Source organism: Phocoena sinus, chromosome 12 (genome assembly GCF_008692025.1).
Source record: "Phocoena sinus isolate mPhoSin1 chromosome 12, mPhoSin1.pri, whole genome shotgun sequence".
NCBI classification, from domain to species: domain Eukaryota; kingdom Metazoa; phylum Chordata; class Mammalia; order Artiodactyla; family Phocoenidae; genus Phocoena; species Phocoena sinus.
In genome coordinates this window covers 21283291-21310989 of record NC_045774.1, presented here as the reverse complement: position 1 = coordinate 21310989, position 27699 = coordinate 21283291, and the positions used below count along the sequence as shown (strand labels likewise).

General features: G+C 38.9%; 3 protein-coding genes across 8 annotated transcripts in view; 1 reads left to right on the top strand and 2 right to left on the bottom strand.

The window, feature by feature from the left end:
• ADAT2 (adenosine deaminase tRNA specific 2) overlaps positions 1-16436 on the bottom strand; it is a 61276-nt gene extending 44840 nt beyond the window's left edge. The window contains exons 1-3 of one of the 2 annotated variants that reach the window (XR_004352492.1): positions 16294-16430; positions 4071-4175; positions 1523-1673 (exon numbers count right to left, since the gene is read on the bottom strand). Coding sequence is in view for 1 of the 2 variants with exons in the window: in XM_032650934.1 (XP_032506825.1) it covers positions 1523-1673; positions 4071-4175; positions 16294-16389 (352 nt within the window). In the remaining variant the exon portion in view is untranslated. Of the gene's footprint in view, positions 1-1522; positions 1674-4070; positions 4176-16293 lie in introns of both variants that reach the window. The other variant, XM_032650934.1, reaches the window with a different exon arrangement.
• A 63-nt stretch (positions 16437-16499) lies between these two features.
• The window catches only part of PEX3 (peroxisomal biogenesis factor 3), a 35353-nt gene continuing 24153 nt past the window's right edge, over positions 16500-27699 (top strand). For 2 of the 5 annotated variants that reach the window (XM_032650931.1, XM_032650933.1), the window contains exons 1-2: positions 16540-16843; positions 24940-25071. In XM_032650931.1, the coding sequence (XP_032506822.1) occupies positions 16786-16843; positions 24940-25071 (190 nt within the window). In that variant the 5' untranslated portion in view covers positions 16540-16785. Of the gene's footprint in view, positions 16859-24939; positions 25072-27699 lie in introns of all 5 variants that reach the window. The other 3 variants (XM_032650932.1, XM_032650930.1, XM_032650929.1) reach the window with 3 other exon arrangements.
• The window catches only part of FUCA2 (alpha-L-fucosidase 2), a 54918-nt gene continuing 50444 nt past the window's right edge, over positions 23226-27699 (bottom strand). Inside the window, exon 9 of the transcript XR_004352491.1 lies at positions 23226-23463. The gene's annotated coding sequence lies outside the window, so the exon portion shown is untranslated. The remainder of the gene's footprint in view (positions 23464-27699) is intronic.

The window sequence follows — 27699 nt, the reverse complement described above, 5'->3', positions numbered from 1 at the left end:
AACTAGGGTGGGTTTATACCAGCTAGCCTGGAGAGGAAAGGCCATGCTACTCTTAAAAACAATTAAACTGAGACTTCCCTGGTGGTGCAGTGGTTAAGAATCCACCTGCCAATGCAGGGGACACGGGTTTGATCACTGGTCCGGGAAGATCCCACATGCCGCGGAGCAACTAAGCCCGTGCGCCACAACTACTGAGCCAATGCTCTAGAGCCCACGAGCCACAGCTACTGAAGCCCACGCGCCTATTGCCTGTGCTCCACAGCAAGAGAAGCCACGGCAAGGAGAAGCCCGCTCACCACAATGAAGAATAGCCCCCACTGGCCACAACTAGAGACAGCCTGCATGCAGCAGCAAAGATCCAACGCAGCCAAAAAATAAATTAATTATCAAAAAAACAGCCACACTTATCAAAAAATAATTAAACTTAGGCTTCGTCTTAAAAATCCAGTTACACAATCCAGTTACACAAAAGAAAGAGATTTAAAGAATATAGAAACTAATGTGTCACAACTGCAAACGGAATGAAAACTGTGTAGCTGCTGAACGCTCAGAGCTCAGCGCTCTCTCTGATCTTTCCTAGATGATTTTTTGGAATCATTAGAGAATTGGAGCCAGAAAGGAGGCAGGAATTTAATCCAGGGATTTTCACCTCTTAAAAATAATAGATTTTTCCCTGTTCTTTCCTCAAACAGATACAACCTGTGACCTAGTACGAGCCAGACTAAAGCAGAGCCACTCTGTAAGGCAGGATGGGCAGAGAGCTTATAAAGCGGAAACTGTACATATTTTCATATTCAAAACCCTCTCTATTATTTTTAAAGTGATTAAATGATTCACACACAGCAAAATAAGTACATAAAAATACGCAAGTATGAAACTGAGTTGCTGAATTATCAAATAATTTTTTAAAAGATCTTTAGAGGTTAACTTGCTGTATTCAGTATTTGTGTCGCTTATTCTGTGAAAGACAGAATTCAAAGAGCTGTAACTTTATCAATTTCCCATTTCTTTACAATTATAGTATCATAAATGATTTGTTTTTTCCTTTGTATTTACTTCTGACTTAAAATTTTTCAAGCCTTCTATGTAATAGGTATTCCTGGCAAAAATAAACAATAAAAACATATTAACAGAGAAAGAAAAATTTTAAATCACCTATAATCTCTTCACTAAAGGCAAAACAGATGCATAGTCTTCAGATCTTTTCCTATGCACACTGTTTTATAATCTAATTTATGGTTTATCTTTACCCAACAGTTTGTCATGTGTTTCTTGCTCTAGCTTACTTAATAGTTATATGTTTATTGATATTAAAAATGAGGTAATTTTATTATTCAAAAATCTTTCCTAAAAATTTTTTGACCAAGGGATACTGTATTTTATAATGTGCACCTCCTATAATTTGTTTCATAAGTCTCTGTTTTCATGTTGTAGAAATGGGTTATGTTTCTACTATGATGTGTGGCCATTTTCGAGTTCACAGGAAGAGTACGAGACATTAACCCGTGAAGTCAAAGGATACTCATCAGGCGGAGAGCGGCTGCGCACATGATACACGGCTCCACGGTGACGTACAGCACCATGTGTTCAAACACCTCAGAAGGACTCTTGCCATGTCGACGACACCAATCGAGGGCCTGGTCGATGGCCACCATTTCTGCATGTCGAGTAGCCTGAAAGAAGAGGTGCTTGCATTGACCTTGTTGGCTACATGCAACTGTATTTTACAAATATTCAAAAGTAAATATGAAAAATAGGCCTATCATTTCTGCCAGCGTTTTAGCAAATAAAGGTTTCAGGACACCCTTAGCAGTTGACACTCTAGTTCCTAGTTCAAGTACCATAACCTCACCAACAAAAGACACCTAATCTGAGATGCCACACGAATTATGCTCTATTTTTAGTTAAGTACCTAAATACTTTAGGGGACACTCTTTCAATTAAAATGCCATAGAGAGATAAGTCTCAAAGAAAAAGTGTCTGTGGTTCCTGAATATTTCAGGGGACACTTGAAATTTTCCTAAGCATATGTTCCAGTTACGAATGTTTTCAAGGCTGTCACTGACCTCACTCTAAGCAAATCTATATTTAGAATATCATCACTGGAATGTCATCACTTGTATTTTCTTTGGGATGAGATTTTATATACTGGCAGACTCTAGAGAGAAGCAGAGATTTGGTATCAGTCTCAGATACCTCATGGGAGTAGTTGAGTAGAGGAGAAATCACATAGTCTGGAATGAACCACACTTCAATCTGAATCCTGACCATGATGTTACTGATTATACAGCCCTGGGCAAGTTACATAGCTTCTCCAAGTCTTGGTTTCCCCAGTGTAATACTGGATATACTGGTATCTACATCTCATAAAGCGATCTGAATTATATGAAGCACAATGACGCATAACGTGATATATGCACTCTGCTCTGTGATAATTATTGATAATAGTCATGATAATCATGTTTATCAATAAACTTACACGGAACGTCAACTATGTATACGCCACTGTGCTAAACTCTTTGTGGGAAAAAAAGTCTCTGTCCTCAACGAGCATAAAATTCGATGGGACAAACAGAAAGGTGTTCATTTACCTGTGACATAGGGCAGGGTGTGGAAAGTGCTGGCACAGTGGCCAAGGTACCATGGAAGCCAGAGGCAGATGGGACCATTGCTGGCCCAGAATTAATATAAACTCGGAGCTGGAAGGTGCTTTAGCAAAGAGGTTCCCACACATGACTGCATACCAGCACCAACTGGGGAGCTTAAAAAAGAAAAGTGTCCCCAACTCGGGTGCATTTTAAAATTCAGATTCAGAACTACTGAATCAAATGTCCCCATAGTTCTCAAGAAATAATCGTTGACATAAATCACCTCAATCAACTCTTTTACTGCTGAAGAACCAGAAGCTAAGCTACATTAGGAGGTTACTAAAGACACACAGCTGGGAGAGGTGATGGTGGTGGTGACAGAGGGTGATGGTATCAGAGCCAAAAGTAGGATTGGGGTCTCCTCATTTGGGGTCAAGAGTCTTGCTATACTGTGATTATAGGGTAATCTTCTATAGAGCATAGAAAACTAAAAATAAATCCAGGTTAATTTCAAGGTGTGTAAGAAACCCAGGTCACTGGGGGTTTAGATGGATGTTGCTAGGACATTCAGTGATCTCACCTTAAAGATATTGTACTGAACTACAAAATACACATAGGGAGAGATGACAATTATTTAAAACACAAAATTCCACTCCTGCATAAGTGTGTGTATATTCACCAATTGCTGTATTATGGTCTATTACTTATCTCAGAAGCATTTTGATATCCACATAACAATTGCTTCGTGAATCTGGGTTCCTATTTTGCTTGTGTTTCACTAAATCTGAGTTTTCTTTTTGATAGATGTGATGGATGAACTTTAAAGTCCTCACAGCACCAGTTCCAACACCAGCTTGTTCTCTGGCTCCCAAGTAAGATCAAGGTCTGTGTGAGGGGTATTAAAGTCATAAGCTATCCTTGGGTCCACCTAGCACTTTTCATAATCCTAAAACTTGATACTTCATTTATACTCTCTGTGACACACTGTTGTGATACCATGTTCAGGAAGTGTTGCCTTAATTCATGAACTTCTCAACCTAACCACAATAAATTAATGTCACACAAGCTTTTAAAGTGTACCTGTAGATAGAGACAGCAGGTGGTGGAGACTGTATTTCACTGAATTATCTGATTTAGGAATAGCTTCCTTTATACAATCTTTTTATACTTCCATAGCTATCAACTGAGGGTGACTTTTTAATTTACCACAAGGAATACACTATTTAAAGGTACTAAAGGATACGATATGAATTAAATTGATGTGTTTTATAAAGTAGAATTTTCATTAAAAAAATCAACATGTATCACTTTTATGATCAGAAAAAAAAGGGCATTCAAAAAAAGAGATGTTTAGGGAAACCATCCTTCCACTGATACTCACGGGACTCTACACAGACCCATCTTCTAGTCAACTATGATAAATTCATTCCACACCTACCACCACGTCCATATGTCTGCAATTATACTATTCAACTCACATACATTTTTGGTTTGATTAACTTCATTTCTTCCCTTCCCTACAACTTCATTGTTGTAGACCAAAAGGCAGCCAACAGGAACCTCAATATTTTCTAGGGCTTCTTTGGCCTGAAAGACAAAATGGAAAATCTAAGAGGTAATGTTCAAAACACGAAAAGATGGTAGCAGAGAAAAGATGCAGCCTGAGCAGTACACACACGTACAAACACCAGAACAAAGAAATGCAGGTCAGCCTTCCCTTTTCTCAGACATACTTTAGTATTTAATGCCTTTGTTCTCTATCGTATCCATATTAAGGAGACTCAGGAACAAATCCCTTTCATGGGTCCTGAGTCCCCTGACTTTTTTTTTCTCACTGGAGGGAGAAGTAATCAAAAGACTGCTACTGACTCTTTTTGCTATTGACTCTTTTTTTTTAATTGCCAGGGTCTATGCACCTTTTCTGAGATAGTGTATATATCTGCAAAGAGGTAGAAGAATAAGTAACATTTATAAATCTTTTATTAAAATTCTTTCCTTGTTGAAATGCTGCTTATTTTTTTGTTTCTTTAAAAATTACAGAAAATATCCTCTAGAGTTCCAACAGCATAAAGGTGACCAGACTGGATATCTCCCTGTGCCCACAATTTCTGCTCTAAGTGAGACAATAAAGTTTAGGAGCACTCTATACAAAGAAATAGCATAACGACTTTGGAAAACATTTTGGAAGTTTCTTTAAGAAGTAAACATACATATAGCCTGTGAACATATAGCCTATTCTACTCCTAAGTATTTATTTAAGAGAAGGGAATATATGTCCACCAAAAAACCTTGTAAAAGAATGTTCATAACAGCTTGATTCATAATAGCCAAACTCTGGAAATAGAACGGGTGCCCATCAACAAAAGAATGAATAAACAAACTGTGGTATATTCACACAATAGAAGACTATTCAGCAATAAGAAGAAACAAACTACTGATACACACAACAACATGGATGAATCTCAGACATGCTAAGGTAAAAGATGTCAAACACAAATCATGTGAAGTACTAGAACAGACTAAACTAAACTACGATGAAAGAAATTGGAACGGTGGTTGCTTCATGAAAGGGGATGTGTAGATTGGAAAGGGACACAAGGAAGTTTTCTGTGGTGGTGAAAACTTTATCTTGATAAGGATGTGGCTTACACAGATGTCTGCGTCACTCAACACTGAATAATACATGTAAGAACTGTGCATCTCACTGTATGTGACGTATACCTCAACTGAAAGACACAAATGAGAAAAATAAGTTTAGGCATAGTTCTAGCACCATCCCAGGAATGGCAAACCAATTTATTATATTTGCAAAGTCTCCCCTCTATCAGAGGCTGCCCATTTTTCTTCTAGCGCTATGGCTGAGGGAACTCCAGCAGCTCTGGGGCCCAGGACAGCTAAGGAATACTTCTTCAGGCAGAGAGCAAAAACAGGCAGGTTACCTCTGGGATGCCCTGATACCACAGGTGAGAGAGAACCTTAAATGGGTGCAACCTTTGGACTAGTATACAATCATTGCCACCTCACTACAATTAAAAATCCCAAGTACAGCTGTTTCTAGAAAGGCACAGCATTTCCTACTTTGGCAGGCTGGAAGACCCTTTGGAAGGCAAGACTCCCATTTAAGCGGAGGTATTTGCACACACCATAGGGCATATAAAGTGCCAAGTTGAAGCCTTAGCTGAAAACAGAGTGTTCCATCTCCTGCACTAGCCTCTTGCTCCCAGCTACACTATTTACAGTAGCAATAACGTCCTATCATAATGCCAGCGTGGGTTCCTTAGCTGCTTCAAGCTTGCTCAACTGACACTTATCATTTGGCCAAAAGCGCTGAAAGGAGAGGCACGTGGTGGGAGCATATTGTACTTCTCTCCCATCTGGAGTGGTGGGATAGAGCTGGGGCATGGAGAGGTGTAAACAGACAGTATCTGAAGCAATAAGACCGCATTCCTCAGAATTGTGTCATGAACTACCCACAGGCTAGTGCTGTCCCAGTTCTGTAAAAACAGTTAAAGCATACCCAGTTTATGCAAAGTTTGAAAGACTGAAGAGTTCCAAGGTTTGGTGACTATATACAAACAAATATACAAATGTACCACAGGCTACTATAGAAAGGAAAGCCAGGAGGAGGACCGACAGCTGGGGAGGGTGGAGACTAAGTACTGGTGCAGTTAAGGCAGTCATCGCACGAAGAATGAAATTTAAAGTAAGCTTAAATCACTATTCTGACTTAACTATGCCTGTTTTTGAACTTTATATAAATGGACTCACGGCGTATATATTTTGTCTCTAGCTGCTTTTGTTTCACATGTTTTCAAGTTGCATCCATGTTCATTCCTGTAACTGTAGGTCACTTTCATTGTCCTATATTACTTTGTATGCATATACCACAGTTTATTTATACAATCTGTTGAAAGATGTTCGGGTTGTTTCCACTTCTTGATTATTACTAATAATGCCGTATGAACATGTTTATACCTGTCTCTTCAGGTACTATTAATTTCTGTTGAGTATATACCTAACAGTAAATTTACTGGGTTAGAGGCTATTGTGTGTGTTTGCCTTTAGTACAATAGATACTGCCAGCTTCCCAAAGTGGTTGTAATAATTTACATTCCCATGAACAGTGTGTGAGAGTTCCCACTGCTCTACATCCTCACTGACAACTGGAATTGTTAATATTATTTATTTTGGATATTTTGATGGATATGAGGTAGTGTTTGTGGTTTTAATTTTCATTTCCCTGGTGAGTTAAGAGGTTTACCATTTTTTCGTAAGTTTACTGACATTTGGATCTCTCTTGTGAAGTTCCTGTTCAAATATGTTGATCAGTTTTCCTTTGTGTTGTTTGTCTTCACAAAAATAAAAAATTAATTGAAGGAAAACAAAATAAAATAAGCTTAGGATGACACATAACCTGGGGTACACAAGAGAGACAAATCATTTTTTCATCCATCAAGTATTTGTTGAGCATCTTGAAACAGGAAAGTTACCCTGGGTTATTCAGGTGGCCCTAAATGCAGTCCTAAGTGTCCTTATGAGAGAGGCAGAGAGAAATCTGACACATAAAGTATAAAACACTGTGATGATGGAAGCAGAGAGAGAGAGTTGAAGATGCTACTCTATTGACTTTTAAGATGGCGGAAGGAGCCATGAACCAAGCAAGGAATGTCGCTCTAGAAGCTGGAAAAGGCAAGGAGACATGTTCTCCTCTAGAGCCTCCAGAGGGCGCACAGCCCTGCTGACAATTGGTTTTGGCACAGTGAAACTCAGTGTGGACTCTGGGCCTCCAGAACGATAAGAGAATAAACTTGTGTTGTTTTAAGCTATCAGATGTGTGGTAATTTGTTACAGCACCCATAGGAAACTAATACACCCTGTTAAGAGGAAGAAAAGATAAGCTAAAACGGGAAGAAAATATTTACAAACCACATATTCAACAAAAGTCTAGACCTGGACTATGTAAAGAATGCTCAAAATTCAACAGTGAAAAAAAAACTGTTAGAAAACGGGCAACAGATATTTAAAGACATTTTATCAAAGAGGGCATACAGATGGCAAATAAGCACATGTAAAGATGGTCACAACATTAGCCATTAGCGAAGGCAAATTAAAACCACAATGAGATTATCACTACACACTTAGCAGAATGGCTAAAATAGAAAGTATCAGTGCCAAATACCAGCAAGGCAGAGAAACAGGATCACTCATCTATTGCCAGTAGGAATGTAAAATGGTACAGCCACCCTGGGAGATTGTTCGGTAGTTCCTTAAAAAGCTAAACATGCACTTAACATATGACCCAACAATTGCACTCCTGGGCATTTATTTACCCAAGGAAATGAAACCTTATGTTCATACAATACACAATTTTGTATACAGACATGAATGTTCAGGGGAGTTTTATTCATAATAGCCAAAATCTGGAAATGACCCAAATGTCCTTCAAAGAGTGACTGGTTAGACAAAGTGTGCTACATCTATCCATGGAAAACTACACAGCAATAAAAAGGAATCAACTATTAATTGACTCAAAACTTGGATGGATCTCAAGGAAATTATGTTGAATGAAAAAATAAATCCCCAAAGGTGACACAGTCATGTATAAAACATTCTTGAATGACAAAACTACAGGTATGGAGAACAGATAAATGACTGCCAGGGTTTAAGGTTTGGGAGGGATGGTGGCTATAAAGAGGTAGCATGAGGAAGCCTTGTGGTGATGGAGCAGTTCTGGTGGTGACTACACAAAACTAAACAGGTGACAAAATTGCATAGAACTACACATACACACAGACACACGCACATACACAAACGCTTTAAGGTTAGCACATAAAGGTGATGAAATCTGAACAAGCCCTGCAGACTGGGTCAATGCCACATTCCTGGCTCTAATATGTTACTACAGTTACAGAAGATGTTACCATTGGAGGGAACTACCTGAAGGGTATGTGAGCCTTCTCTGTATACTCTGTGGCAACTTCCTATGAATCTGTAATTATTTCAAATTGAAACATTAAAAAAAAATAAAGGTGGAATAAACTGAGAAGGCTCTTACAATGGCGATTAAGAAGAGATGCCTACTGAGGTAGGAGGAAAACCAGGAGTATCTGGTGTTATGGAAGATCCAAGGAAAAAACTAGGCCGAGAAAGAAGGGTCAATTTGGGTGGAAGGGAGGGAATGAAACCAGTGACCTGAAGAGTGACTTGCCTATAAGTTACATTTCTAGTTTCTATTACAACAGACTGTTATGTCTACATCTCAAGTGTTCTGATTCTGAGCTTGCAAATATTATTAGCTTAGAGCTTACTGAAGAACCTACCTTGATCCAGGACTATTTTAAGCGCTGTATTAATTCATTTAGTTTATCACCCTATGAGACTGGCTCCGTGAGCTTCCCCATTTTACTGATGAGAAGACTGAGCCATGGGAAGGTTATGGAATTAGCCCCTGTGAGGGGCTGGGACTAGAGCCCAGGCCATCTGGCTCCATCCACTCACTTGTTCAACAAGTCTTTGTGGAGCACCTACCAGATGTCAGGTTCCTGGGCTCTCTGCCATGGCTCTGTCTCTAATTTCTACTGTAATTACCGTTGTTCAGCTACTTTATCAGTGTTTGGGTTCTTAGTAGGTCTAGTTCAAGGGACAAAAGGAGAGGGGACATTTAGCAAGAGAGTGAGGCATAGGAAGTTTAAAGATTAAAAAAAAAACTGCGAGAGTAAACAAATGGGGAGCCATGTGACAAGGATTTTCTGTAAAACTATCCCCTGAAGAATTCTATGTGAGGCTATGTGGCCATTTCAAATGTGCAGAAGAGAATCCAAGAGTAAGAGGAAAGGGAATAAGTGGCCAGGGAGAAGGTGAACCCAAGCTGCCCAGTAGGGTTCCTTCCAAGTCCTGACTTGTTCACCTGGAAGACAGCCGGGGCCACGCTGCAGGGCCTGGCAGCCCCTCCACCAGGGTCTCCAGGTGACGGGGCTTGTGCCTTTCATTCTTTCCTTTGGATTTTCTCTTTTTCCCTTCCAGCAAATTATCTCCTTTTAACTCTATTTCCCAATCCTGAATATTATCTTCCTACTTCCTTAGATTAACGTGTTTTCTTGTGAAATGCCTTCCTTTGCTGTCCAAATTAGAGAGAAAATGTGAGTGAAGGGAGTATTTTAAAAAGGCAAATAATGTTGTTGATTAAAGTTGTTGCCAAGCTCACAGTGAGGGGGTGGGCAGCTGGAATGGCGAGTTAGGGAGGAGGTGGTGAGAATAACCCAAAAACTCCATGGAAGTGAGTTTAGAGTGAAATGCTTTTCAATTAAAAAAAATATAGATGGGTGTGTTTACATGTATATAAAACACATGTGTATATATGCATATATCAAATATATATTTGCTTTGCTGTCACATTCAAAATAGATTTAATTAAGCTGAAAAGAATTTTCAACTCATCCCATCTCGTACTTTCCAATACTCCCACCAACTCTTCTGTCAAGTCTGATCACTTCTTTATGAATGCACAAGAACTCAGGCAAGGTGGGTCTGAAGTGTGTGCAGGTAGGTTTTTAACTCTCTCATCTTTTTTGACAGGAGCCAAGGCTCAGTTACTATTTAAAATGGCAACTTGGTCTTTCATAAATTAATAAATTATCAGCTTTCAAAACTGAAGAATGAAATCTCTCTTCTTCCTGGCCCAATTACTGGTATCTACTCCAAAGGTCTTTAATGTCATTTCTATTGCTCTTTAAATGTCATTTCCTTCACTCTAGTCAGACCCCGCAGGTTACAGACAATGACAGCTCTAGGATGGAAGAGATTTTGGAGTTTCTCTAAAGCCGTCGCTCCCATAAACTACTATCTAGTGATGCAGTGGTAAAAGGAGGAGAGATGGGGACAGACTGCAGAGTGCACAGACTCTTGGTGAGTCCCCAGGTATATCTCCTACAAAAGAAAAAAAAAAAAATCAGGGGAAAAGACAATTTAGCCAGAACAACTCTTAGGTAGAAAATAATAACGTTCAAAAGGTCAAACTACGCTACAGCTGTTACTGCTAATGACTCTCGGAAGCTCTCTTTTCCCTCTACAACATTAAATTCCTCAACCTGGCACCGAGAGCCTCCCAACTACCACCCACGCTTCCCACCAGCCAAATAAGCCAGCCTAACTTTTCATTATCCTTCTAGGTCCTTGGTTCTTAAACTTTCCAGAGCCCCTCTGAGAATCTGATGAACGTTATTTATGGACTCTCAAACGTGAAAAGGGCACATGTACATGACACTTTTATACATAGCGTCAGGGTTTATAGATCCCCCTAAAACCTGGGCTCCTGTTAGGAAGCCCTATTCTGAACAAAGAGCTGGATCACCTCCTAACCTAAGACCAAGTCCTCCATTTCTTTGGACTTGACGGTTCCTCTGCTTGCTCAACCTTTCTCTCCTTTGCCACCCACCTACATCCCATTTTCCCTTTTTAAAGTTAAGAAAGCATCCTATAATTTAATTCAACTGACTTGCTCAGGACTTTGTCGCCTATTATCTGATAGTACTTTATATCTGTCTCTTATTTGGGACCCTGAACTTGTTACCATTAACTTTTTCATTTGTGCGTGGCTTAATTTCATCCATTAAACAGTATGCTCCTGGGAGGCAAGCACTAGATCCAAGCACTAGCAAACCTGTTTTGCTCACCTTTGCAGGCCTAGCACGCATCACAAGGCCTAATACACAGGAAACACTAAATCACGCCACATTTGTTACAATGCATGTGTCTGTGCTTGTTTTCTTTTTGAATTTTCCTCAGACCTAGCTCAATATTATAGTAATACTAGGCGCCCAGAAAATGCAACAATAATACGCAATTGATTTATTCTAGAAAACTTGCAACTTTTCTCCCTCTATCTCTGACCCTCTGGTAATACACACACACACACACACACACACACACACACACACTCACACACACATACACACACACACTCATGCTTTCTTTTTTCCTAACTATGAAGTAAGTATGTTCAAGGTCAAAAACCTGGGGGTAAAAAAATCCACACATCAAAAAATAAAAACCACTCAATCCCAACACTCCAAAATATGGTCTCTGTTATTATTCTGTGACAGAAAGTTTTCAGGTTTTTTTCTATGCCTGCACATACATGTTCGCAGTTTTCTAAAAAGTCAAATAGATTTATACTATATAAACAGCTCAACAGTCTGCCTTTTTCATTTAGAAATATATTACAAACACTTCGCCATGTTGAGTAATATTTTTTCAGCACATGATTTTTTAAACTTAGATGGTGCTCCTTTACATGAATATTTATGATTCATTTAACTAGTCCCCTATTGTTTAACTAGAACATGGGGCTATTTTTCAAATTCCTCACTATTATAAACAAGGGAAGAACTTTATATCTCCATCACTTCCTTATGAATTATTCCTAGAAATAGCTATAAAATACAAAGGGTTCCTACAATGTGATTTTTTAAAATAAAACTAATAATAAAATTGGGCAAAAGAGGATATGCCTAGGCAATTCACAGAGAAAAAACAATCCGAGTGTCTAATTAGGATGCTCAATACACTGTAGTCAGTGGGATGAAAGTGAACAGGCAGAGAGGTCCAGTAGGGCGCACCGGAGAGCAGTGAGTGACCAAACACAGCACAGTACAGGCAGGGCAGGGTGAGGACAGGTGGCTGGGCTCAAATCACAGCTCTCTCCTTACCAGTTCCCTAACTTTGGGAAGTTTACTTCACTCTAAACCTCAATGTCCCCCTCTGAAGATGAGGCCAGTAATAATACACACCTGATAGGGTAGGGCTACTATGAGGCTTATACACTATGGCCTATATGAAACACTATCCACGGCACTGTGTCTGGAATGTAAAAGTGCAACACTGTTATTCTTTTATTTGATTCTAAGCCTACACCCTTAGAATTATATGCTCTGATGATTAAAACAATAACCTTTATTATACACTTAGCTCTCCAAAAGAAAACTGTCATGAAAAATAGTGATTTTACAAACAATAATAAAGTGTAGAGAACTTTCTTTAAAGTTTGATAAATTTATCAAAGAACAACAAAAAAAAGTAACACAGATATTATAATACTTCTCACCTATAACATTGCCAAATATTAAAGAGTGATAATTTCAGGGCTAGTGGGAACAGGGGTAGGACAGAACATTCTCATACACTGGAGATGGAATTATGACCATTTCAGACCAGTGCTATCCAACAGAACTTTCTGTAGTAATGGAAATATCCTTTGATCTGCACTGTCCAATATGGTAGCCACTGGCCATGTGTTGCTACTGAGTACTTGAAATGCAGCTAATGTGACTGAGGAACTGAATATCTAATTTTAGTTCATCTTAATCAATTTAAACTTAAGTAGCCACACGTGCTAGTGGCTACTACATTGGGCAGCATAATTCCAGAAGGCAATCTTAAAATGTCTAGATGGTTTTAAAATACATACATCCTTTGTCCCACTTTTGGTAATCTATTCCATAGCAATAAAAGTATTATGGAATGGGGGTGAGGAAAACAAACCAAAATAAGAAGTATTTACGTCTAGAAAAAGATATTCACAATCATAAAGAAAATACGCAATTTCATTTATTTAAACATATATATGTCAAAAAATAAATTTGAAAAAACCTAGCACAGAGATTTAATATAAGAAAAAAGTATATATGTCTGTTTACACATGGACAGAGATACATGGAAGGATGCTCCTAAAATTTTTATAACATTATCTCTGATGGTAGGATTTTTAGGTAATTATTACTTAATTTGTTGAATCTTTTTATAGTTTGAATTTCTTATGACTATGAATTATTTATATAATCAGAAAAAGAAAACATTAAAATATTTTCATTTGGGGAAAAAAATACCATAAAGGCATTACTGGATCAAAGGATAAACTAGTTTTAAGGCTTTTTTATATATACATAGCAAAGTTGCCCTCTAGAAAGGATGCTCCAATTTCAGCAACCAACTAGCCAGCTCCTCACACACACACCCTTACCAACAGCAAGTATTATAATTTTTTCACCTTTGCCTATTTAACAGGTGAAAAATTGTAACTCTTTTTAACTTGAATTTAATTTATTACTAGTGAAATCGCACACTTGTTCACTTGCTAGTTATTTGTATTTCTTTTAGAATAGCATGTTCATATCCTTCGACTTTTTCAAAATTAGGGTGTACATCTTTTCTCATTAGTTTGTAAAAGTTCTTTATATATTAAGATTATCAAACCTGTCCTTTTATTTACATTGCAAATTTATTTACATTGCAAATTATTTACATTGCAAATATTTTCCCTCTTTGTCATCTGCTTTGTTACTTTGTATCTTATCTTTTTAATATGGAGAAATTTTCAATACTTATATAACTAAAACCTATTCATTTTCCTTTTATGTTTTCTGCCTTTGGTCATATACTTTAAAGAATCCATCTCCATTCCAATTCCTCCAGGCCTTTGCCCAACAAATGCTAACATCAGAGACAAACATTCTAATTACTTGAACTGGTCATATAAATATGTGTACTCTGTACAAGTGCTGTGGGGATGCTAGTATCCTCCCTATTACTTGTATACTGGACATTTCACTTTCAAGTTCCTCAGAACACATTAATCAGAGATTAACTTGCTGCCTCCAGATTTGGTACCAGCTGTGCTTCTGGTCTAATCATAAATTCTTCTCAGAAGTACATAATACACTTTCAATTACTTCAACAATTCTTTGAAATAATTTAAGATTTGAAGTTTCTTTAGTGGGGAGGGAATGGTTGGACAAAGCCCAAGGTTTATGACAAGCCCTTTTTTCCCTTTTTTAAGTCCTGGAAGAAACATATACTATTGGCCAAAACCAAAAAAATAAGTGCAAACTAAGGACTTCCTTGACCCTATGTCGATAAACTAGGTAATCACACCCCTAGGTGTTTATAATCTAATTAAAAGACAAAAATGTCAAGGCCAGAGAGGGCTTAGAAATTACTTGGAGTTCAACCACCCCGTTTTATAGAGTAGGAAGCAATACCCTAGGGGGATAAAGTGACTTGCCCAAGGTCATACCAAAAGGTAGTAAAAAGACTCAAATGTTTAGTCCAGAAGACTAGAGAATAGTACAAAGATATGAAAGGATGGAAAGAAAACACATTTCTGATACACAAAGTGGAAAAGCTCAAAGACTGATTAAACTTAGCTGTTTATGGAACCACTACTGAGTCCTCTATGACAGCAACTCTCAAATTTTCATCTACACAAGCTCCACATAAATACTTTGAGGAGAGTTCCTGAAGCAAATGAAAATAAATGGAAGAGACCACGAATTCCCAGTATTCCAGCATTCCCTGGCCTCCAGGTCTCTCGCCCATAGAAAGATATAAACGCAGCTTAATCTGAGATATTTTAGTCTTCATGTGCATTTATTACCATCCTCACTACTTATAAAGATGCTGCCCAGGGACTTCCCTGGCCATCCAGTGCTTAAGACTCTGCGCTCCCACTGCAGTGGGCACGGGTTTGATCGCTGGTGGGGGAACTAAGATCCCACACGCCACGCAGCGCGGCCAGAAAAAAAAAAAAAGGCGCCGCCAGGCATATGATATTATTGAAATGATTTGGGGTAAGGAGAGTGAGATTTTTGATATCACATGAAAACTCCTTGTCTCCAACTTGGAGAATTTAGTAACATAAAAGGAGTTCAGGACAAACAACTCCATATTACAAATTACAAATTAATTATTTAAAGGTACATGTGAACATTAAAGTATCACACAGAAAGTTATGCATCCTGTAAGTTTAACGGGGGAAATAAATTTTGAAGTGGACTTAAAGAGTGGGTCATGAAATCAAATCAGGGGTGATGACCAGCATTTTTTTTTCCAAAATGCAATGAAAGAGAAATACCAGGAAAACTGTACATAGGAAGATTAAGTACTGTTCTGTAAAGCTTTTGTTTCAATTTTATCTGTGTGTGTTTACTGGAATGTAATACAAAATAGATTTTTTTTTTACTGTGAGTGACTGTCAAAAGAGTATGAGGAACAAGTTTAAATTAACATATGCATATATGTGTGTGTGCATGATTTATATATATATACATATATGCCAAATAGACTTTTATCCCTATTAAAGAGTTCGATGGGACACGTAAGTATGGGTAAAGCTTGGATTATACACAAATCTTATTAGAGCCCTCCTTAATCAGGAGTCTTGAAAGGAGTGAGGGAAGTGAAAGGATGGATGGATGGATGGATAGATGGATGAGAATCTGGCTGTTCAGGTACTTGTTTTTATCCTGCTCTCTACCGGAAACATCCTCAGCTTCCTTCCTTCTACTAGATAGAGTCAAGAGGTCATAAATACAAAATAATGTGACTTCGAGGATTTGCGAATGTCCACAGGAAACAAGGGGACGCAGCACGCCCGTGCCAGCAGCCCCCGAATAGGGATGTTCGGCGCATACTTCAAACAAGTGAAAAAGAAATAATTTCTGTATTTCGTCTCTTCCTTTCCTCAGAACCACTGTGAGAATGAGCTAAAAAACATTTCAGGAGAGTAAAGCCAGGTGTTTACCCAGAGAATGCGAACTCCATCGAGATTACTGAGACCAGAAAGCACGCCCGGGGACCTTTACTCGAATGCTTCGGCCAGGATAAGCCAGAGAAAATTCCCACCCTATACATCCACGTCCCGCCCCCTCACCATTTGCATCGCCTGTTCCATCCACTTTTCGGTCTCCTCCGCCAACACAGAGCACGCGTCGCCCGTAATCTGCGTGGACCCTACCTTCGCCTCCATACTGCACCGCGGCAGCCTCGCTCAGTGCCGGAGGCCGCGGCGGAGGAGGAGCGCTGGCAACGGAACGCGGTGGGGGCGGGCTGTCGTTTCCGGGGGAATCGAACTGTGAGGCACTCGGGAGCGAATTCTAGACGGACCACGGCGCCCCAGGCTAGTGAGCGGCGGCGGCGGCGGCGCGCCGGCAGCAACAGAAAGCGCAGCTGCTCAGCCACAGTCTCCGCCCCCTTCCCGCTCCGGTGACAGTCTCTGCGGAAAGTCGCGTTCGTGGTTTTTGGAGAGCACCGAGTGGGACGACGGCGGTCCAGCCGGGTAGTCCGTGCCAGGCGACGAAGAAACGTTTTCCTGGTGAACCATTCCTCCTTCCCTTTAGGCAGCCCGCACCCCCAGGGCCTGAAGATGCTGAGATCTACGTGGAATTTTCTGAAACGTCACAAAAAGAAATGCATCTTCCTGGGTACGGTCCTCGGAGGTGGGTGACAGCGTTCTTGGAAAGGGGCATAGGGAGGAGGGGGTGGGAGAGAGATGTCTGCTTTCTAAAATAGAGGTGGAGGGATCATGGCCCAGGATTCGTTCAACCATGGGACGGGGAACCGGGTGACAAACCTCCAGGGTTCTTTACATCTCTGCAGTTATGAAATTTGTGCCCTTTGCCCTGATACTGCCGCTTACTCTGTTTCTCGCCTTTTACTCACCCACCTTGGGAGAACCCACCACTTTTTTTTTTTTTTCTGTTTCAAGGCACCGTTCTCTTACAGACATATTTTTTTAGTTCTCTTGTGTTGTTTTACTGTGAGGTTCTTCGTTTCTGTTTGGTACTTCCAGTACTTTGGCATTCACCGTTCGCAGAAGTTTCATAATACTCGAGGGAAGTTAACTAAAGCCTGCACTTCGAGTTCTTGTTCAAAGTTAATTTGAATTTTTGAAAACAGCACAATTGTACTGAAAGACTGGAAGGTATATGCTAGACAAAGAAACACAAATCAATATTTTAGCTCTGTTTCTGCTGTTTTAGAATACAAACTATGTAGTAAATTATGCAGTAAGAAAGTGCTTTCGGGAAGTTGTGCAATCTTCTCAGGATCTTCAAGATTGGGATGAATTCCCACATAGCTCACATAACTGAGTTGCACAGGCTAAGAGGAGATTTAGAAACAGATTAGATAGCAATCTTGAGAGCCTTTTTCCTCATAAGACAATCATGCAGGGGTCTAAAGGAGAGAATAAAATGTCTTGTGTGATACAGGAGAAGGAAATGTAGGACTGTTAAGAGGAAATTTTTAGCATTTGAGTTTTTTGAGAAGTATTATCACTGACTACATGCTTTAGTTACAGAAATAGTTAAAAACAAGAGCAGAAGTTTCCCAAAGAATTTGGTTGGTTTTCTCTTACTATTGATTATATTCTATTGCCCCAAAACAATTTGAAATTAGCAATACTCTTAGCATCAATAATTCAGCTCTGTTGATTCTTGAAATTTTGAAACAGCCTTCTTGTTAATGAGGCAAGGAGAATGTTTTTCTCCTCTCTGAGGTCTACCACAGATCAATAATGATTATATGTAAATTTTTTTTTTTTTTTTTTTTTTTTTTTTGCGGTACGCGGGCCTCTCACTGTTGTGGCCTCTCCCGTTGCGGAGCACAGGCTCCAGACACGCAGGCTCAGCGGCCATGGCTCACGGGCCCAGCCGCTCCGCATCATGTGGGATCTCGGACTCTCAACCACTGCGCCACCAGGGAAACCCTCGATTATATGTAAATTTTAATGGCATTCCTTGAAAAATTCTTTATAGATAAAATGTATTTTCTAATATCTTCATGCACTGATATCTAATGTGTATTTAAATTACACAAAGACTACTGAGTCCACTTTATTTGTAGAAACTAATGATTTATGTGTGATGGAAGAAGTATAAATAAAATATTTTTGCCTCTACTGAAGGAAAGAAAATAGCATCTCTTTAGCTATCTCAGAAAAAATAGCATACCCCGTCAGATTTATGGAACAACCTAATGGTAGATTAGAAATAATCATAGGGGAAGCAAAAGAGTACACTTAAGAGACAGTTATAGGTGTGATTAATTGGGAGATTGGGATTGACATATATACACTAATATGTATAAAATGGATAACTAATAAGAACCTGCTGTATAAAAAAATAAATAAAATTCAAAAAAGAAAGATAGTTATAGATTTTTTTCAAAAATCTATTGAGAGCTTTATAGTTAGAGATTAAGAGGAATGAGAAAGGGGGGAAGAGGTTCAGAGGAACAGAAAAAGAAAATAATCCTAGTGTTTTATAACAAGAATGGATGTCAGTCTAAAAAGAAAAAAGAGTAGATGACTGTGATTGGCATTTGTTTGCGCCTCATAGTCTTTCTGCTTCAAGGGAAAGGTCCTATAACATGGTACATATCAGTTAATCAATTTTAAGAAATATTTATCCAGTGCCTGTAGTGTTGAAGGTAATATGATTGGAAATACAAGATTTACAGAGATTTTTAATAGTAATAGCTACCGTTTTGTGGGTGCCCAATGGGCCCTGTATTAAGCTCTTCTATTCAGTGGGGATGATGACAGGATAGTTATTGTTATCCCCATTCAAAAATGTGGGAACCAGAGTGCTAAGAATTTAAAAACTTGTTGAGGTTCCCAGAGTTAGAGCTTCCCAGGGAAGCTAGAACTCAAACCCAGGTGTGTTAGATCCCGAAGCACATTCTCTTTCCACAGTACACCACTCTTGTCTTCATGGACTTTATGGTCTAAAAGGAATGAAAACAAATGACTTAGTTTGTTCAGGCTCCTATAACAAATACCACAGACTGGGTGGCTTATAAACAACAGAAATTTATTTCTCCCAGTTCTGGAGTCTGGAAATCTAAGATCAGGGTACAAGCATGGTTAGGTGAAGGTCCGCTTCGGGGTTGCAGACTTCTTGTAGTCTCACATGGCAGAAGGGGCTAGGGATCTCTGTGAAGGCCCTTTGATAAGAACACTAATCCCCTGCTTCCCTGGAGGCGCAGTGGTTGAGAGTCCGCCTGCCGATGCAGGGGACACGGGTTTGTGCCCCGGTCCGGGAGGATCCCACATGCCGCGGAGCGGTTGGGCCCGTGAGCCATCGCCGCTGAGCCTGCGCATCCGGAGCCTGTGCTCCGCAGCGGGAGAGGCCACAACGGTGAGAGGCCCGCGTACCGCAAAAAAAAAAAAAAAAAAAAAAACCCCACTAATCTCATTCTTGAGAGCCCCACCGTCATGCCCTAAGCGCCTCCCAAAGACTCCCACCTCCTAATATCACATAGGGCATTAGAATTTCAACATATGAATTTAGGGGAGACACAAACATTCAAACCACAGCAAGAAGCATACACATAATTAAAATACAAAACAATAAGACCTGAAAATGCTGTATATATCAAACTGGCAGATAGCCTGTGCAGTTGGAAATAATTAGGAAAGCGCTTCATGGAAGAAGTAGCACATTTTGACAGATTTGCAAACTAGGTAAAATATCAACTTGCATGCTCAAGAATCTTGGCCATTCAGTGGTGGGGAAAAAACTTTAATGTTTGGTCTCTTTGGTTTTTCATTCATTCAACAAACATTTGAATTAGAGGGCCTACTCTCTCTATATTGGGCTCTGGTGATACACAGGAATAAGATACAGTTCTTGACCTTGAGGAACTCATAGTGCAGTCCAGAAAGCAGAAATGGAAATAAACAAAAGTAGTACAGTGATAGTATTAGAGTACCATAATAGAGCAGGGTTCTGTGGGAGCATAGAGAGAGAGAATAATGGAGGTGTTCAGTAAGCCTCCCTTAAGAATCCACTGGAGGGACTTCCCTGGTGGTGCAGTGGCTAAGAATCTGCCTGCCAATGTAGGGGACACAGGTTCGATCCGTAGTCTGGGAAGATCACACATGCCATGGAGCAACTAAGCCTACAAGCCACAACTACTGAAGCCCGCGTGCCTAAGAGCCCGTGCTCCGCAACAAGAGAAGCCACCGCAATGAGAAGCCCACGCACCACAATGAAGAGTAGCCCCCACTTGACACAACTAGAGAAAGCCCGTGTGCAGCAGCGAAGACCCAACGCAGCCCAAAATTAATCAATTATTTATTTATTTATTTTAAAAAGAATCCGCTGGAGTTACAGCTAGCAAAGTAGAAGGGGGCACAACAGGTAAAGGGGTTGCTCAGCAGATTCAGAGACCTTGTTTTTGGTGAATCAAAGTGTATTTCCCTATGGCTAAGCGCAAGGCACAAATGGGGAGTGGCAAAAGATAAATTTGGAGAAGTAGCTAGAGTGCAGATTGTGAAGGGCCTTCCTTATTGTGCCATTCTACAGAATTTGGAGCTTCTCAGACTTTAGTATGGATAAAAATCACTGAAGGGACTTAATGAAAATATAGAATTCTTTCTCCGAGATTCTGATTCTTTAGGTCCAGAGTGCAGTTCATTAATTCTTTAATTCATTCAACAAATATTTATTGAGCTCCAATTGTGTACCAATATTATATATTGGGGGTACAGCATCATATAAGACAAAACATTTGGGGATGTTTTCAAGGAACTTCCTTAAAGGCTACTTTTTTTTTTTTTGCGGTACATGGGCCTCTCACTGTTATGGCCTCTCCCGTTGCGGAGCACAGGCTCCAGACGCGCAGGCTCAGTGGCCATGGCTCACGGGCCCAGCCGCTCGGCAGCATGTGGGATCTTCCCGGACTGGGGCACGAACCCGTGTCCCCTGCATCGGCAGGTGGACTCTCAACCACTGCGCCACCAGGGGAGCCCCAAGGCTACATTTTTAACAAGTACCCCATCAGTAATTCTGATGTAAGTGGAACAGGGACTGTACATTAAGAAATGATGGCAGGGTGTTGAAGAATTCTAAATATGGCAGTAGTACAGTCAGATTTAAGTTTTAGAAAATTATTTTACATATAAAAGATGGATTGGAAAGGTGTGAGATCAGAAACAAAGGAGAGTTAGGAAGCTGTTAAACCTGTTCAAGAGCATTAATAATCTGGGTCTGAATGAAGACAATGGTAGAGAAGTGGACTAAAGTGGCAAAGTTTAGAAAATATTTCTGAAATAGAATCAGAATAGAAAGGTTTGGTGGTCTTTTGTATGGGAGTGAAGTTAATAGATTATTTTCAAACCCTTATTGACGTTATTAACCTAGTAAAATAGTTATACTGAAGGATTTTCATCCATTAAGGCACTAAGTGATGGTTTTAGAAAACCAAATTCGTAATATGGGAAGGCTAGAAGATATTTTGCTTTACCAGCAGTGTTCTGAAAGGAAACGTCAAAACATTTTACATTTATTCTTTGAGATATTTAGTGAATGTTTTCATTATTCATAAATAAAGTCATAGCTAAAGAAGAAACTTTAAAGCTCATATAATCCCAGCCTTTCATTTTATGAAGAAATTTAGACCCAGAGAGAGGAAAGACTTGCTTAAAGTTACCTGCCTAGTTGGTGCCACAGCCATCAGTATCTACTCTCTTCTGGGCCAAACTTCAGGCAGCAAGTCAGGTGTATCCTGAGCTCCATATTTTAGGTAATGAATTCTCTGCCTTCATTCTTACTTCCGTAGGGAAACAAATCGGACAAAATCAGAATTTATGAATTTTGCAAATGAGAGCCTGGGTAAATTAGTCCTTGTATAGGAATTTACTTCAGTGCTAACTCAAGGAAAATAATGGATTGTGGGATTTTAGCCTAATGCCTTGTATCAGTTTGCTAGGGCTGCCATAACGAAGTACCACAAACTGAGTTGCTTAAGCAGCAGAAATGTATTGTCTCTCAATTCTGGAGGCCAGAAATCCAAGATCAATGTGTTGGCAGGATTTGTTCCGTCTCAGGGCTTTTAAGAGAGGATCTGTTGCAGGCCCTTCTCCTTGGCTTGTGGATAGCTTTCTCCTCCCTGTGTCTTTACATCATCTTTCCTGTACACATGTCTATGTCCAAATTTCCCATTCTTATAAGAACACCAGTCGTACTGGATTTAGGCCCACCTTAGTGACCTCCTTTTAACTTGATTATCTCTGCAAAGACCCTATCTCCAAATAATGTCACTTTCTGAAGTACTAGAGCTTCAACATGTTAATTTGGGCTAGGATACACTTCAACCCATAATAATTTATCTTTTAGCTTTAGTAAGAATATACTACATTTACCAAATTATACACAGTACAGTTAGTTGACCCTTGAACAAAACAGGTTTGAACTGCACAGGGCCACTTACACAATACATTTGACCTTTGAACAACTCAGATTTGGACTGTGCAAGGCCACTTATATGCAGACTTCTTTCAGTAAATACTGCAGCACAACAGATACTCAGTTGAATCCAAGGGCACAGAACTATGAATTGAGCCCACTGTAAAGTTACAAGCAGATTTCCACTTCTGGAGGGAGTGTTCTGCACCCCTAACCCTGGAGTCGTTCAGAGGTCAACTGTAGTTCCTAAAGTGTTTTTGTCAGACACTGTTGAAAATCTAATGAAAGCAGTGGACCTTCTCCCCAGGAAAACACATAGACCAATCAAACTTACTATTATTCCAGAAAATTCTTAACTATACAAGGGGTGTCATTGCAGCATTTCATTTTACACTATTATTATTATTTGAGAAATAATAATCATTTTACACATAACTTTTAGCCATCTGTTGTGCAAATAAAATAGAAGCAATTCATTGAGAAGTAGTTATTATCTAAGAGTTGCCTGTCAAAGGGTTACTTCGTGAAACGTAAGTTAGTTGCTTCATTCTGTTAGTATTATGGCACTGTCTTCAGTTTATTGAGGATGAATTACAAGAAAGGTAGCTCTGAAGACATTTATATGAATTTTTATTTATTCTTTAAGGAGATTGTAATACATTTTTTGCATCTAGACATAACAGCAGTCACACTTTATTTCTAATTATTTGTATGTCTTTTGTATGTCTTTCAATGTCTTTTTAAGACATATATATAACATGTTATCAGTTCATCTGTATTGCTTACATTAGTGAAAATAATTCAGGATACGTGTTTGCTTTGCAGTTCTTAGTGGGCGTCCTCCTTCCCACCTGTGACAAACAGACCAAATCCAGTTATTTAGGTCATGTACAATTCTTATGTTCTTTCTTGTTATATTGGAGGCTACAGACAGTTGGAGGTAGGTGAGGATTAGTTACTCTCCTACAGCCTTGTTGCCAGGTTATCATGAAACAAATTCTGGCTCACATTAAAACATCTATTATCAAGGATAGATAAAACAGTATCATAACTTGTTCTATAAGCTCATTGAAATCCCATTGTCCTTTCTTTGTGCTACAGCAGAACCACGCATAAACGATTTACCCAAAGCAAATGCGACAGTATTCTAGATGTAGGATTCTGCTGGCCATTTGGTTAACCCTCTTGACTAAGAATCCTTCAAACTAGCAGCTGAGGATCCGAGACTAAGCCATTCCTAAGGGTTAAGGACTTTATCGTATATTCTTGTTCAAATGAATATTACTAAAATGTTTCAGCTAACCCAGTATCTTAAACACCAGTCATTTAATCTGTGAAAAGCCATTTCTGATATTCATTTTCCTAGGTTAGTTGAAATGCTTAAACCTTGAACTATGGCTTTTGATCAAATGCTAACTAACCACACTGGAGCGTTAACATTCCCAGTCAGGACAACTGAATGCCTATAAGGTATGACCAAAATGTGCACATTTTATATTATACTGTCTATACTGAGATGTGGTAAATAAATTACAGGCCGTAAGACCCCACCTATATTTTTATATCATAGTGTCATAATTTAGGAATTTTTGTACCCTTTTCACCTTCCCTTTTTTACTTAAGTTTCTAGTTTTAGATGTCTGCTTGACAACCTACCTTCCTTTTATTCTTCCTTTTAAATTTTTTCTTATATTTTTAAAAAGTATTATATTTTGATTGAAGAAAATGTGTAAACCATAGAGAAACAAGAAGAAGGAAAAAAATCACCTGCTATCCCACTATTTAGCAATGATCATTGTTTAATATATGTAAGAAATTAAAACCCATCTGTTGTCCTATATGTTTATTTACATTAAAAAGCAAAACTTCTAGGATCTTATTTTATCCTCTAACACTATAACATGGATGTTTCCTTAAGGCATTAACTATTTAGCAATGTAGTTTTTAATAGCTACGTAAGAGTCCATTGTGTGGCTAGACCATAATGTATTTAAACAGTTCCCTTTTGCTGGACATTTAGAATATCTCCAGTTCACTATTAAAGGCATTGCCTGACTTTGTAGATTTAATTCCTTTCTGTTTCTTTAGACCTAGTCTTTATGTACCCATCTATCATTGGCTTTTAAAATGCCAGTCTCCTTTTCCTTCTCTTCAGGTTGCAATTCTTATACAGTTCTTTAATTTAGGTTCTTAAAAGTTGTACTTTTTAGCTTTTCACTAATATAAGCCTCATATTTGGATAAAGTGGGTTAAAAATACTGTTTAGAATTTTTAATACTCTAATTAACTGCATTAATATACTAACTTGTTTTAAAAAATAATTTTAGGAATATATATCCTGGGGAAATATGGACAGAAGAAAATCAGAGAAATACAAGAAAGGGAGGCTGCAGAATACATTGCCCAAGCACGACGACAATATCATTTTGAAAGTAACCAGAGGACTTGCAATATGACAGGTAAGACAAAGAGAACTATTTATACATGTATAAAGTTGTTTGATGATTTATATTAATTTGCATACCTCCAGGACCAAAGTTAGAGGAAAAGGCAAAAATGATAAATCTAGCAAGTATTTACATGATTTAACTGAAATACATCGTTTAATGTGGATTTGGAAAATCAATGTAAATTAATATGCAACATAGATGCTTGTTCATTCATTTTATTTACTCATTCAGCAAATACTCAACAGTACTCAGCACTGGGGAAACAGAAGGTGAACAATTTGGTCAATTTTGTGAAAAAACAAAAACCTGACCTTCGGAGTTTATTCACTAGTGAGAGAAGAAGATGATAAACAACAGATAAATGACTTTAGGCAGTGATGACTGCTTACAAGAGAATGAGCTGTGTGAGGGGTGGGGTGCTCTTTAAGGTGGGGCAACCAGGAGTCAGACCTCTTTAAGGAAGTGACATTTGAGGAGAAATTAAATGGTACAATGGAGGGAGCCATACAAAATGCCTGTGGTGGGAACAAGCTTGGCATATTTGAGAAATAGCGAAAAAGGCTGTGTAGCTAGAGTAGCGTGAGCAATGGAAGAAGAGTGATAGGAGACAGGGCTGCAGGAGTGGGCCTGATGCCATTGGGCCATATATGTCATAGTAAAGAATTTCTTACATTTACAAGGCACCTAGAGACCTGTAAGTCTAACACAATAGTATACACTCAGTGTTAATCAGTGGTAATAATTTAATCTCCAGAGCTAGAAACCTACTGGGAGGATGCTATAACAAAATCAGCTGCCCATATTTGAAGAAAACAAGGTGTTATGTTATAATTGGAATAACTCCTTGAAGAATTAGTTCTCAAATCCATGTCAAACTTGTTTTTCTTTGTTATTGTTTGAAGCTTAATGCTTTTCTACCATTTCTTTCAAGAACAATTAATTTAGAAAAAAATTTATAAAGGTAGGTTCTCTTTGTTCAATTTTAAAAGTAGAATATTTTTTCAGGGTTGGAAGAACTTTGTTTTTAGTTCAGTCTCATTTGATAAAGAGGCTGGGATTAAGAAGGTTAAGAGACACATTGCATTTCAGCTGGAGTATGATTTTTTTTTTTTTTTTTGTCTGTGCCGTGCGGCATGCGGGATCTTAGTTCCCCTACCTGGGATTGAACACGTGCCCCCTGCATTGGGAGCGCAGAGTCTTAACCACTGGACTGCCAGGGAAGTCCCATGACTTTTAATGTTTGAAATAATAATACTTCAATCTATAAAGCAAAAATTAATCATAAATGCTGTGTAAAATGGCAACTCAGATAAGGTACAGTAAGAGCACAGGCTCAAGGGTGAGGCAGATCTGGTTCTGTTCCTAGTTTTGCCTTGTAATATCTGTGTGTCTTTGGGCAAATCTAAATCTAGTTCTTTCCTCTATAAAATGATCATCATAAAACCCACTTCATAAATGTTTTATGAGAATGCGGTAATTCATATAAAGTGCTTGGTACATAATAAATAGTCATATAACTTTTTAAAACTTACACAATTCTTTAAATCAATATTTAGCATTCAATGTAGTCGTACTACCAAGGACATTTTAATGAATTTTTAAAGAATAAGAGCAGTCCATTTCTTTTTTTTCTTTTCTTTTTTTTTCATTGAATGAAAGATTCTTTAAATTCTTTAGTGCTTTACAGTTTTCAAAAGTTTCACATACATGATTTCATATAATCCCAAAATAATCCTTTTTTTTTTCCTACCCCTGTACTGCCCCTGCCCCTTCCCTCTCCCCAGTGTTAACCACTAGTTTAAGAACAGTTCATTTCCAGTTATTACTCAAATTTTCAAAAAATGAAAAATGCTGACTTCTGGGATCTCAAAATACATCTTAGTTTGACATGGACCCTTGTGTCAGTTTAGGTGCTCTGGGAAGCACAGCTAAGATGGGATTAGATGTGCAGGAGACTGATTGGGGGGAACACCCATGCAGAATAAAGAGGCGGGAGCAGAAGTAAGCAAGGAAAGCCTTTAGACCACCATACAGGTCTGATAGTTGTGAATAGAATAGGCAGAGGAAGGAAGGTTAGGTAAGAAGAGTCTCTGACTACAGCACGGTTTTAAGAAAGTTTTGGCAGGCCAGTCGGGAGTCCTCAAGCCTAAGTTCCCTGGTAGAGGAGTCCCTCAGGATCGGGCCTGCTTTAGTATCCCCACCAAGCACTGTCATTGGCTGAGAGCAGTGTAGATCCAGAGGGGTGGCAGCTGGAGCTGTCAGTTAATTATGCTCCTCCCAGCAGAAGATGTGAGTGGCACATCTCCATGACCATCACACCCCTCAGATGAATGAAGAGCTGATACAGGCAGTTAAAACTAAAATATGGTGCCCACTAAGAGCCAAAATATAGGCTCACTGAAAAAATTTCCAAATTAGCTTTCTGATATGTATTGATAATGGGGTTACAAATCATATAATTAAATTTCTATTCTTTTGAATAAGATGTAATGGACATACTAGAAAAAGTTAGTACTTTTAGGTAAATATAGTCAGTTTTTTAACCCAAGAAGTTGACCCCAACTTGAAAGATGGTATCTAATGGAATGCTTCTGTGCCCTGCCCATTGTCTCTACCATCTTCATGATTTTACTAAAG